Genomic DNA, 11008 nt, shown 5'->3' with positions numbered 1-11008 from the left:
GTGGAGCCCAGAATTGGATGCAGTACTCCAGCTGGGGCCTCACCAAGGCTGAGTACAACGGGACGATGACATCCTGGGATTTACTTGAGAAGCATCTATGGATGCAAGCCAGAGTTTTGTTTGCTTTACCAGCTGCGACATGGCATTGGTGGCTCACGTTCATCTTGTGGTCAGTCATGACCCCCAAGTCTGTTTCAGCCACGGTGCTAGCGAGCATAGCCTGCTGCAGTTTTTTTCCCTGAAGTGGAGTACCTTGCATTTTTCAGTACTGAATGTCATCAGGTTGTATCTGCCCACTTACTAAGCTTATCCAAGTCAGCCTGGATCACTAGCCCGTCCTCAGGTGTGGACGCTAAAGGCTGCCAGCCAAAGGTTTTGGAAACATCTGAAGCCCCAGGTGCAGGTGGGGGGTGTTTGCCAGTAGTAGGGCCACTTATGGTTCTGGACTATTGGATTTGGAATTAGTTTTGGCTAATGTGGCCTTGGATACAAATTATAAATAAGTTAATTAATTAATTAAATTTTAAAAAACCCTCTCTCTCTCCCAGGATGCTAAAGTGAGTAAGCTGCTAGAAACTTATCTAGATATCTAGCTTACTGTAATATAGAAGTGTTTTCAAACAGCTACTATGTTGGCACAGTTTGCTCTGGGTTATTCTGTGATATTTCTCTAACCTGTACCCTTCCCCAAACCTTACCCTCTTTAACCAATAAAGCTTTGTGGTACATGCATGAAAGGGTTTGGGCACACCTTTTTATTCCCTTGGGTCAGCAGACTAAGGGAAGCTACTTTTTGTGCTTCAGGCTAAAAGAAGCACCCCAAGTTCTCGCAGTGGGTCAAGCACCCTCAAGGCCTACCAGGCCTGTGTACCCCGAGGGACAACGTCCAGACCCTGGGTGGTGGCGGCGGTCGCCCCAGGCTTGTGGGTGTGCTCCAGGAAGGGGGTCGGCCAGACGCGAGGTGCCGGGGGGGGGCACTTGGAGCTGGGTAGGTGGGTGGGCGCAGTGAGGTGGGTGGCTCAGAGTCGGGGCACCCCCTCCTGGTCTGCTACATCCTGTATCCAGGTGTCAGTTTCTAGCCCCATGCAGCAGGGGTGCCCAGCCCGCAGGCTGCTGCCCGGTGCCAGACTGCAGAGGGCTGGTTGCCTGCCCACAGGATGGTTGGCTGCCGGGCCAGAAGTGACCCCAGGCTGGCAGACTGGCAAACTGCGGACTGGAAGTGACCGGCATACTGCAGACCGCCAGCCGACCTGCATTATGCCAGTCACTGCTGGTCTGCGGTTTGCTGGTCCTCAGCATAAAGTTTGGGAACCCCTGCCATTCAGGGTGTCTGGGCACATGTGCACAGGGGTAGTCTGTGATGTCACAGCGGGGACGATAGCCATGCAGGCACGGCCCGGAAACACACAGCAGACTGTGCACCGGCTTGGCAGACACGTCCAAGTCCCCAACCGGACACAATGCCCAGCAGGAACTGGCGGGGGGGAGGGGCTCCAGTGACCCCTGCAACTTCCCTCTCAGGACTCAGCATCTCTCTCCCGTGTCCGCCCTGCCAGCCTGCAGTGCCTGCAGCACGGGCATGAAACCCTCTAAGAAACCCAAAGACCTTGCAGAGGCTGCAGGCCCTGCTGCAGAAGGGCAGGAGCGGTGGGGCTGCCCCACATGAGGGCAGGAGTGGTGCTGCAGGACCCCCAGCATGAAAGGGGAAGGCAGTGATGGCTTGTAGGTGGGCATCTGGGGGCAGGGTCTGCTCTGGGTGGGCTGGGCATAGTCTGAGGGTGGCATCTGTGGGCAGGGGTGGACCCTGGGCAGAGGTGTCTGCAGTGGGGGCAGCTGAGGGAGAACAAGGCAATGGCAGGGTCAGGCTCACGGGTGCGGACGCTGCACTGGGAGAGGGTGCGTGCAATGGGCAGAGCTAAGTGCAGGAGGGGCCTGGGCGCGTCTTTGGGCTGCTCTGTGCCGGTCGGACCAGGGACTATTTGGTGTCCTGGTCGCAGCGGGAACCGCTTCAGATCTTAGGGCCGTCGAGGGTCAGACGGCCGGCGGTCAAAAACAGCGTCCGGTGCTACTGCGCTGCTCCGGACAGGTATTGTCAGTCGTCCACTGAAGAAAAAAAAATCAGGGGCCGCCACTTACGTTGGGGCGGCTGGGCGCCAGAGGATCATCAACTAATTACGTGGGACAACAAAAGAGAAAACAGGGTGTGCACGTGAAGGTCATAGGGCCAAAACGAGTGCTCCCCCAGGGGACACCGAGCAGAGCACCCCAGACAGCGCCCGCCGGCTCACAAACTGAGGGAGCTCGCCGGCGGCTGCTGCCCAGTGGTGCTCCGCCCGGAGCCGTGCGCGGGGCACACCAAGGAAAAATGCCCCGAGGTCTCCGGGAGCCTTCCCGGCCAGAGCCTCCTGCCTGGATAGCCAGATGACGAGCTTGGCCAGAGCCAGGAGGAGGTTGACCAGGAGGTCCCGGGCCTTGGTGGGGCGACGGATGGGGTGTGCATAAATCAAAAGGTGCAGGGCGTAGTGCAGCCAGAACTTGAGCAGCAGGGAGAGCAATGAGGCGAGGGCTGAACCTGCCCTGGTTTGTTTGGTGCCTCTTGGCTGGGCTGCAGCCGGGAGAGACGCTGGACGCTCCCCGGCGCTGAGCGCCCTGCTGCAGGGACAGCTGGCACGTGTGCGGACATGGGTGCAGTCCCCCAGCTGTGTGCAGGGAGGCCTCCAGGAAGGGGGCTGGGAATGAGCTGGGGCCATGCCCCTTGTGTCCATAGACCCGAGTGCCCACCAGTCCTGATCCCTGGGTGCCACAGGCCTTACTCCCACCCGGCTCCCTTGCACCCACGCGTGAGGCTGGGACGTTTCACGTTCAGCAAGGTTTATTTGGTGCTCTGGTGACTCCTGCCTGAGAGGAGCCTCCGGGCAAGGGCGCTGGAGGGGGGAACTGCTGGGCCCACGCAGGGGCTGTGGGGAGAGAGGCCGTGCCCCTGCACCCACAGCTCGGGCTGGGCTGGTCTCTGCAGCTGTGCACTGGGGAAGGAGTGTGGCCCCGGGGAGGGCACCCTGAGGAGGATTTGGAGAGCGACAGGACGATACTGCCAGCTGCAGCACAACACCGAAGGCTGATGGGCCCCAAAACGTGCCACGTGGGGCCTGGAGCCCTGCAGCTGGGATAGCTCCTGGCACAGCTGCAGGGACTGGGTATGGGATTACAAGACCCTGCCGGCCCTTCCAGGACTCTTGTATTTTGCCCTGGTGAAAACGTTGGTGCCGACCCTGCAAGGAAACAAAGAGCCCCTGTGACGTCTCCAGCAGGGCTGCGTGCCCGGAGCTGCCCGGTGCAGGGAGACGCTGCACTGCCAGACCCTCTCCCTCCATGCCGGGTCTCGGCAGGGCCTGGGCAGAGCCTGGCGGCAGCAGCTCTGCACCCACGCCCCGCGGGTGCCCTGTGCTGGTGGCAGCGCACAGCAGCCCTTGTCCCCGTGCAACTGGGAGCTCGCAGGTCGGGCTCAGGCAGTGACCTTGGGGCCGGCAGCAGGGTAGCTGTGGGCACCCCAGGTCAGAGCTGCCCCGGTGAGGGGTAGCTCCCTTGCCCTGTGCCCCCCACTCCTGGGGCCCGGAGGAGCAGACACGGAGCTGTCGAAGCAGCGCTGAGATCAGTGGCCTGGCTCCAGCAGCACATCCTGGGCCGTGTGGGGGCTGCTCCTGGCCCTGGCTGCGAGAGTTGTGAGGGGCCACGGCCCAGGGGCTCTGCCAGGCTCCTTCCCCATCCCCTCCTTGTGCTCCTGCCCACACAGCTCAGGGCAGGGGCAGGGGCAGGAGCAGGAGGGGACCACGGCAGCAGCATGCCCATTTGCTCTGACCGGGGGCCCTTCCCAGCCCTCCCTTTCCCCCAAGCCATGGTTCCCAGGATGCTCACAGGGTCGCTTTCCAGTTGTCCTGTCTGGAGTCGGCCTTCTTCCGCAGCAGCCACATGGTCTGCAGAGTCTCCTTCCCTTTGTCGTCCACGAAGCACTGGCCCACGAAGACGGTGGTCGAGTCTGTGAGCAGGCAGAGGGGTTGGAATGAGAGCCGATGCTTCCACAGCCAAGACCGCAGCGTCCCAGGACCCGGACGGAGACCATCCAGGCAGGGAGGAGGGGGTTCCTGGGGTCCGACGGGGCATGTGTGGCCGCAGCTGCTCGAGATGCCATGAGCACCACGCACCAGGGTGGGTGCGAGTGGGAGGGCAGGGAAGGGGCTGTGGGGTGGTGGAGCAGTGGGACATGGACCCCTGGAGCCGGGTGAGCTGGCAGCAGGGCTGATCTGCCAAGGTGCCCATGACAGCAGGGACTGGACTGGACTGGACTGGACTGGACCAGAGACTGCAGGGTCCTGCCAGCCTGGGCACCGCGGCACAGCACCAAGAGCCGGGCAGCGGCAGGGCAGGGCAGGAGAGGGCCCCGGGCAGGGAGGGGACTGCTGGGTGCGCCTCTGGGGCTAGTGCCAGGCATGGGGTGGCTACGACAGGCTGTTGGGACGGGGAAGAGGAGCCTAAAGAGGCGACCTGGGGGCTGCCCCGGGCGCGCGGAAGGACCCCAGCCTTTGCACTGGCACGGGCTGCCCCGGCCTCCCCACCCCACCCCACCCCACCGCACCGCACCACACGCAGAGCCACGTACCAGAGAACGACCAGGCGACGGTGAACCCGAACGTCAGCTGCTCCTGGTCTCCCATCTGCTGGCTGCCATGTATGGGGGACTCACTGATCGGCTTGTCTGAGCTGGTGACGCTTGTGAGGTACGTGCCGAAGAAGTACCCAGTACTGCTCACACCCATGACTTTCATTTCTGAGCCCAGGTCGTTCTGCCACAGCCCGATCAGGGAGCACTGCGGAGGAGGGCTGCGGTCAGCAGAGGAGGCACTGCCGGGCTGACCCCAGCCGAGGGCCGCCAGCACTACAGACCAACCAGAACCCTGCCGGGAAGCTGACGCTGACCTCGCCAAGCAGATTTTGAGGGGTTGGGGAGAAGATGGAATCTCGTTTTCTGGTTCCTGCCCCCAGCGCAGGGCGCTGTCAGGACCCTCTGCCCCTCTGGAAAGCTTCTCTCCACAGTGACTTTGTCAGAAGAGAAACCTTTGGTCTGAGTGGAGCCGGCGCTGGTCCCCACGGTGGCCGTGATGCCCCTGGCAGCTGCTCAGCCCTTTCCTGCTCTGCCCTGTTAGTTCGCTCTGCCCTATGCTCGCCTGCCACAGCTGGGTGATACAGTGTAAAAGAAGGGCCTCACCTGACATGGGGATTCAACCTTCCCGGTCTCAGCCCCCTTTTTCTGTCGCTGGTGCCTGCAGCCCAGCCCCACTGTGCCAGACCTTGCTTCTGGGTCCCAGCCCCGTCCCTGCCCCGCTTCAGGCTCTGCTCCCTCCCTCTGCCTTGAGCCTGTCCCCAGCAGGGCCCAAGGGCAACTACATGCCCCTGGGGCACTAATGGGACCTCCAAGAAATGGCCCCTCACAGTCCCTTCCACAACCTCCAGTATAATGTAAGATGCAGTGAGCAACTGCGAAGCACAAACCCTCCCTTCCGGGCCAACAAACAGCAACAAAAGGAAAACAACGTGCCACTGCTTTACAAACAGGAAAATTAACACCCCCCACCCCCCCACCAGGGTAGGTAAGAAAACACCCAGGGCAGCCCCTTGGTACCAGCACAGCTCCCAGCTCCGACTATATCCCCTGTGGGCTGTCAGGGTGAAGCTGGTAGCTTGCTGGTGGTCCTCCTGGCCGGGAGCTGTGTCCCCTGGATCGCCCAGGGCCCACTTCCCTGCTCCGGATCAGGGCCAGTGTTTATGTGGCTCCCTAGTCCCATCTGCCCTGGTATCCTGCCTCCCAGGGCTGCCAAAGGCGGTTTCTGCTTTGGCTGCTGGGGCAGCTTCAGGGAGGCTCCTTGCTGCCAGGACCTGCGGGGTTTCTGTGCAAGCCCCTGGCCTCTGATGCTGCTATTGCTGCTGGGCCTGTGGAGTTTGCTTGAGTCTTTTCCCCACCTAAGTCTGCACCTGGGGCTTGCCCAGCCAGCCGTCCCAGAGTTTACTTCCCCTTCTCAGGAGAGGAGGCTGACGGTGGCTGTGGCAGTAGAAGGGACAAGGGCTTGTAGCCCGTGAGCAACGGGGCTCAGCGCTCGTGCCCTCGAGCCGGCAGGGCCCCTGCAGCTGCCCTCTCTTTCATTCCCGGTGTGGGTCTGTCCTGAGCGTGTTGTGCAGGGGGCCAGGGCAATAGGGCAGGGTGCTGTTGCCTCCTGTGCCTCTTGGCATGTGCCCAGATGCAGAAGTGGGGATGGAGGCAGGTTGCAATCCCATTACCGTGCTGTGCGGTGTCAATAGGCACGTGCGTGTGCTGCACATACCCGGCAGTGGTGCCTGCTGGCGCGGCAGCTGTGTGACTATGCACGCACATGCACTGCTGTGAGTCCCAGAGTAATCAGAAGGATGTTTCAGTCTCCATAGCCAGGCACTCAGAGCATCCTTCCAGCAGGCAGGAGACCAGTGTTCATGGCCCTCCCTTGTCCAGAGCCAGTTTCAACCTCTGTCTCTAATTTCCCAGCCCCTTGCTTTCACTGTACTGCAAGTCTTTCACACCCTGCCCCTTTCCAGCCCTCCCTTTGAAGCTGATGGACAATTCCTTGCACTTAACAGTCACTGGATTCAATGTGGTATTAGAAGTGCATGAAGGAAGTTTCTGCCCCTTGGAAGGGTCCTGCCCTGACATCTACCCTGCTCATTGTGGGTGTCTGCAGGGTGTGGGTACCTAGTTGCATGCCTGCCCAGCCAGTGCCTAGCACCCTGAGCATCCGCACTGTGCAGATACTAGAGCATCACAGATTGCAAACTGTGCAGCTGAGTGAGTGTCCCTCCCTTGGATGCGCAAAAGGAGCAGGATTCCCCTGAGAGCTCAGTGTCATCACAGAGACCTGCCTCCCCCCCCAGCCATCCCATGGGTGTTCCCAGTGCCTCACAGCTGTGCACACACACACACACACACACATGCTTCACACTGAGGTCACACACCCTGGAGCCGTCACTGCTCCTGCTCCTCGGGAAGACAGTGTCCCTGCCCGGGCAGTCAGCAGCTCAGCGCAGGTCTCGGAGATCCTGCCGTGCCCTCGAGTGGACCCCTGCAGAGGGGCAGGCCCCAGCCCCTTCCTCTCCCCGCTCACAGCCCTGCCAGGTCCTGTCGCCCCCTGCCAGGACCCCCTAATGCTGCAGCAGCTGAAAACCTCCCTCTGCCCCCCACGCTGCACCCGCCTGGTGAGTACCTCTTTACTTAAAGGGGGCCTAAGGGTCGCCCCAGCCAGCGCGAGGACCAGGATGAAGCCGATGCTCCGCATCATCATCATCATCGCTGGGAGCAGGAGCTGCCTGAGGGCAGGTGAGTCTCTGCTAGTAGGGACCTGTGCCCAGGCTCCCTGCCAAACCCTTTTATACCTTCCCCCCTCCACCCACCTCAGGCAGATGGGGCTGTGCCCTCTGTGGTTTTTACCTGCTGGAAGTTTGCAGCAATGGCCACGTGCTCCGAGTGTGGTTTTCTTTGCTAATATTTTATTTCTTAAAAAACAGCCAAAAACCCGAGCTTCCAGGCTGGAAAGAGGAAGTGTCGGGGGCCCAGAATTGTCTATATATGGGGAGAGTGCAGGGCCTGGGCAGGACTGCAGGCCTCCAGTGGGGCTGAGCCGCAGCACCCTGCTCGTCGGATTCACCGTGCCAGGGCAGGCCAAGGGTCCAGGCTGCTCCCCGCTCACCGTCGCCTCCAGCTGCCTGAGCCATGCACCCTCTGCTCGCTGCTTTTCCTCCTGGCCTCGTGCATCACCCTGCTGAGCTGGCCAGCTGGCTTGCACTGCTAGGTGGCTGCCACCTGGGCCTGTACAGTGAACTGTGGTGGGATTTTGCCCCAAGCATCTGGGTAATAAGCCCAAGCAAGTGGAAACTCTCATTGGTGCATAGTGTTTTGAAACGAGTGGCCTTGCTCAAACCTGGGGCCGTGAGTCACAGGGCTGAAATGCCAAGGCCACTGGTTACACCCTGGGCAGGAAGGACAGAGACACCGTTACCTGCCAGAAGAACTGACAGCTGATCCGTGCGCACGGACAGGGTGCTAACGGGCAGAGCTCTGGAGGCCGGGCCGGTCGGTGGGAGTCTGCTAACAGCCACCAAAGAAACCAGTGAGCAGGAAGCTCCAAAGCGCCCATCTAACGTGCGGGAAGAAAAAGTGTGTTGCTATGAAGACCTCCGTCTGAGGGACAAATGCTGATGTCTCCAGTAGCAAGTAGTGAGACTTATCTGGAGCTCTTCTGAGCCTTGTTATGACAGATAAAAATGAACTGATCCCTGGGCTGTGACCTGCTGTAATCAAGGGACCAGGATGCTACAAAGAATGGGAGGGTGCAGGTATCTTTGGATGAGATCACTGATGAACATCTCTTGTCGAATGGCCCCATAGCAACGGAGGCTGTGCTAGCCTCGATTTAGTCCTGGCAAGTAGCAAGGTCCTTCCAGAGGGCATCATGTTGGAAAAGGATCTTGGGTCACAGGCTGATCCGCTTAATGTCAAAGCATGGACAAGGAGAGGTCTGCAGCCTTCGGAATGGGAGTCCAGGCCCCTCTGTGCAGCTCTCTCACGGCATAAGTGCCATTTTTGGCACTTGCACACAGGTAGTGATTCTATTACCCCAGCCGTGAGGATGCCCAAGTGTGCAGGCATAGCCTGTCCATGCACAGGAGGCTACGTGCCAGCCAGCAATACACACGTCCACCTACTGTGGCCTATAAGTCACAACAACCCAGCCAGCAAGAAATCTTTGACTAGTGGGAAGAGGGGAAGGGGCCTCCAGTCTTTCAGCCCCACCAGAGAGTGGCTGTGGCACCAGTGCAGAAAGCTGGTGCCCGCTGCCCAGGTTCTGGACCCACTCCTCTACCCAGCGCTCAAACCAGCACCTCTCTGATGCGTCGGCCAGCATTGCAATCACCGCACCCGGGTCTGCATTCTCCAGCGACGAGGAGGTACGTGAGGCTCGGAGGAAGAGAATAGAGCTCCATGGCCAGGCTTGAAATCTGCATTTAGGTGCATAACGGGAAGTAGTCTTCCACCCTAAGGAAACTAGCTGAGGAGGTTGGCTGGGTTTGAGAGCTAAAGGATTTTGACACAGAAGCAGTACGGAATGACTTTAAGGAAGAAGGGCAGGTGCTGTCCAGCGTCCACAGCTTTTGTCCTGAGTAAGAGGAGAGACTTGGGAGGGAAGGGTTATGGAGCTGCACAGATGAGCGAGCACCCTAAACAGGACGTTAAGAGCAAGCTGAGGGGTACAAGCAACAGAAAAAGACACTGAGCAGTGAGGAGAGATCTTCAGTAGTCAAAGAGCGGAAGTAAAATGAGAACAGCCAAGTCTCATCTGAGTCAGACCTTGTAAAGGCAAATAAAACCAATAGAAAAAGGGTCTCTGGTCCTAGAAATGCAAAAAGACTTCAGAGGGAGGAAGTGGGGCTGCCCTCCACTGAAGGTGGGGTGGAGACTATGGATAATGTGGGAATGGCCCCAGGGCTGAAGAGTGCTTTGCCTCTATCTTCAGTAAGGACAAAGACATAATCCAGGATAAGGTTTGAGCACCACCTGGCTGTGAGGACGTGGTTATGGGTTTACCACATCTGAGGTACTGTGACAGAGTCAAGGAGGACCTGGGCAGTATCCATCCCAAACACTGGAAGAACTGGCACGTGAAGGAGAAGATCCTTTACCAGGGATCTTCAGAGTCTGTCAGCTGGAGGATAGCACCCTATGTGAATGGAGCATTGCAAATACAGTGCCTATCCTCAACAAAGTTAAAAAGGGTGACCCAAGCAATCACAGGCCCATTTTTTTTGACAGGTTTGTAGTATGTAAGGTCATAGAACAGATGGTGAAGAGCAGAATAAGTGCAGACGTGGAGGCAAACAGAAAAGGAGACAGCGCAGAGCAACGTTATCCAAGAAAGATCATGTCAAGCCAATCTGGTATCTCCTTATGACCGGATAAGTGACCTTTTCGACAAGAACAATGCAATTTTATTAAGATTTTTGCCACTGTCCCTCCTGAGAAACTATTCCCTGAACTGGAGAGGGCGGAGATCAGTTATTCCTGTAAGATGCATAAAGAGCTGGCAAAAGGGTCATGTTGAAAGGCGAGCAGCATTTGGTTGGGAAGCAGGTATCAGTTGTGTTCTCTAGGACCCATCTTCTTTAACGGTTCCTTTCTGACCTTGATAGGTGTATGCTTATGAAATTAGTGATAACCTAAGGCTAGTGGGAAATTGCTAATAATGAGGAGGATTGGATTATAACACAGGAAGAGTTACCTAACCCTGCGAAGTGGAGCAATAGAAACGGTGCAAAGTTTATGTAATGAAGTGCAAAGCAGTGGTTTCATCTACCAGGGTCTTAGAAACCTCCAAGGATGCAGATTCCACCTGTTCCAGTGCTTCACCACCCTCCTCATAAGAAAGTTTTTTCTAATATCCAATGTAAACCTCCCTTGCTGCAGCCGGAGCCCATTGCTCCTTGTTCTGTCGTCTGCCCCCACTGAGACCAGCCCAGCTCCATCCTCTTTGCAGCCCCCCGGCAGGGAGTGGAAGGCTGCTGTTCAATCCCCCTCAGTCTTCTCTTCTGTAAAGTCAATCAGCCCAGGCCCCCCAGCCTCTCCTCACCAGTCATGTGCCCCAACCCCTAAACCATTTTCATTGCCCTTCAGTGGACTGTCTCCAAAGTGTCTGCATCCTTTCTGTAGTGGGGGGCTCACAGCTGGACACAGGACTCCAGATGTGGCCACACCAGTGCTGCACAGAGGGGAAGAATCGCTTCCTTCAATCTGTTGGCAACACTCCTGCCAATGCAGCCAGTATGCCATTAGCCTTCTCAGCAACAAGGCAGGGGCGAGGATGTGGGTGGTCACCAACCCTCGGTTGGCACTTGCTACCCCCCGCCCCCCACCGACAGCACCGGTGCCGTCTGCCGGAGC

At 58.5% G+C, this 11008-nt stretch overlaps 1 protein-coding gene across 1 annotated transcript in view; it reads right to left on the bottom strand.

Annotated features, from left to right (window-relative positions):
* Nucleotides 1–2863: 2863 nt before the first annotated feature.
* LOC102386727 (avidin-like) overlaps nt 2864–11008 on the bottom strand; it is a 14970-nt gene continuing 6825 nt past the window's right edge. The window contains exons 2-5 of the mRNA XM_006038471.2: nt 7281–7401; nt 4655–4862; nt 3913–4033; nt 2864–3269 (exon numbers count right to left, since the gene is read on the bottom strand). Of these exons, the coding sequence (XP_006038533.2) occupies nt 3203–3269; nt 3913–4033; nt 4655–4862; nt 7281–7401 (517 nt within the window). The 3' untranslated portion in view covers nt 2864–3202. The remainder of the gene's footprint in view (nt 3270–3912; nt 4034–4654; nt 4863–7280; nt 7402–11008) is intronic.

The sequence above is a fragment of the Alligator sinensis genome, unplaced genomic scaffold (assembly GCF_000455745.1).
Source record: "Alligator sinensis unplaced genomic scaffold, ASM45574v1 scaffold1970_1, whole genome shotgun sequence".
NCBI classification, from domain to species: Eukaryota; Metazoa; Chordata; order Crocodylia; family Alligatoridae; genus Alligator; species Alligator sinensis.
Note: the sequence above shows the minus strand (reverse complement) of the source record. Positions and strands in the feature narration are given on the sequence as shown.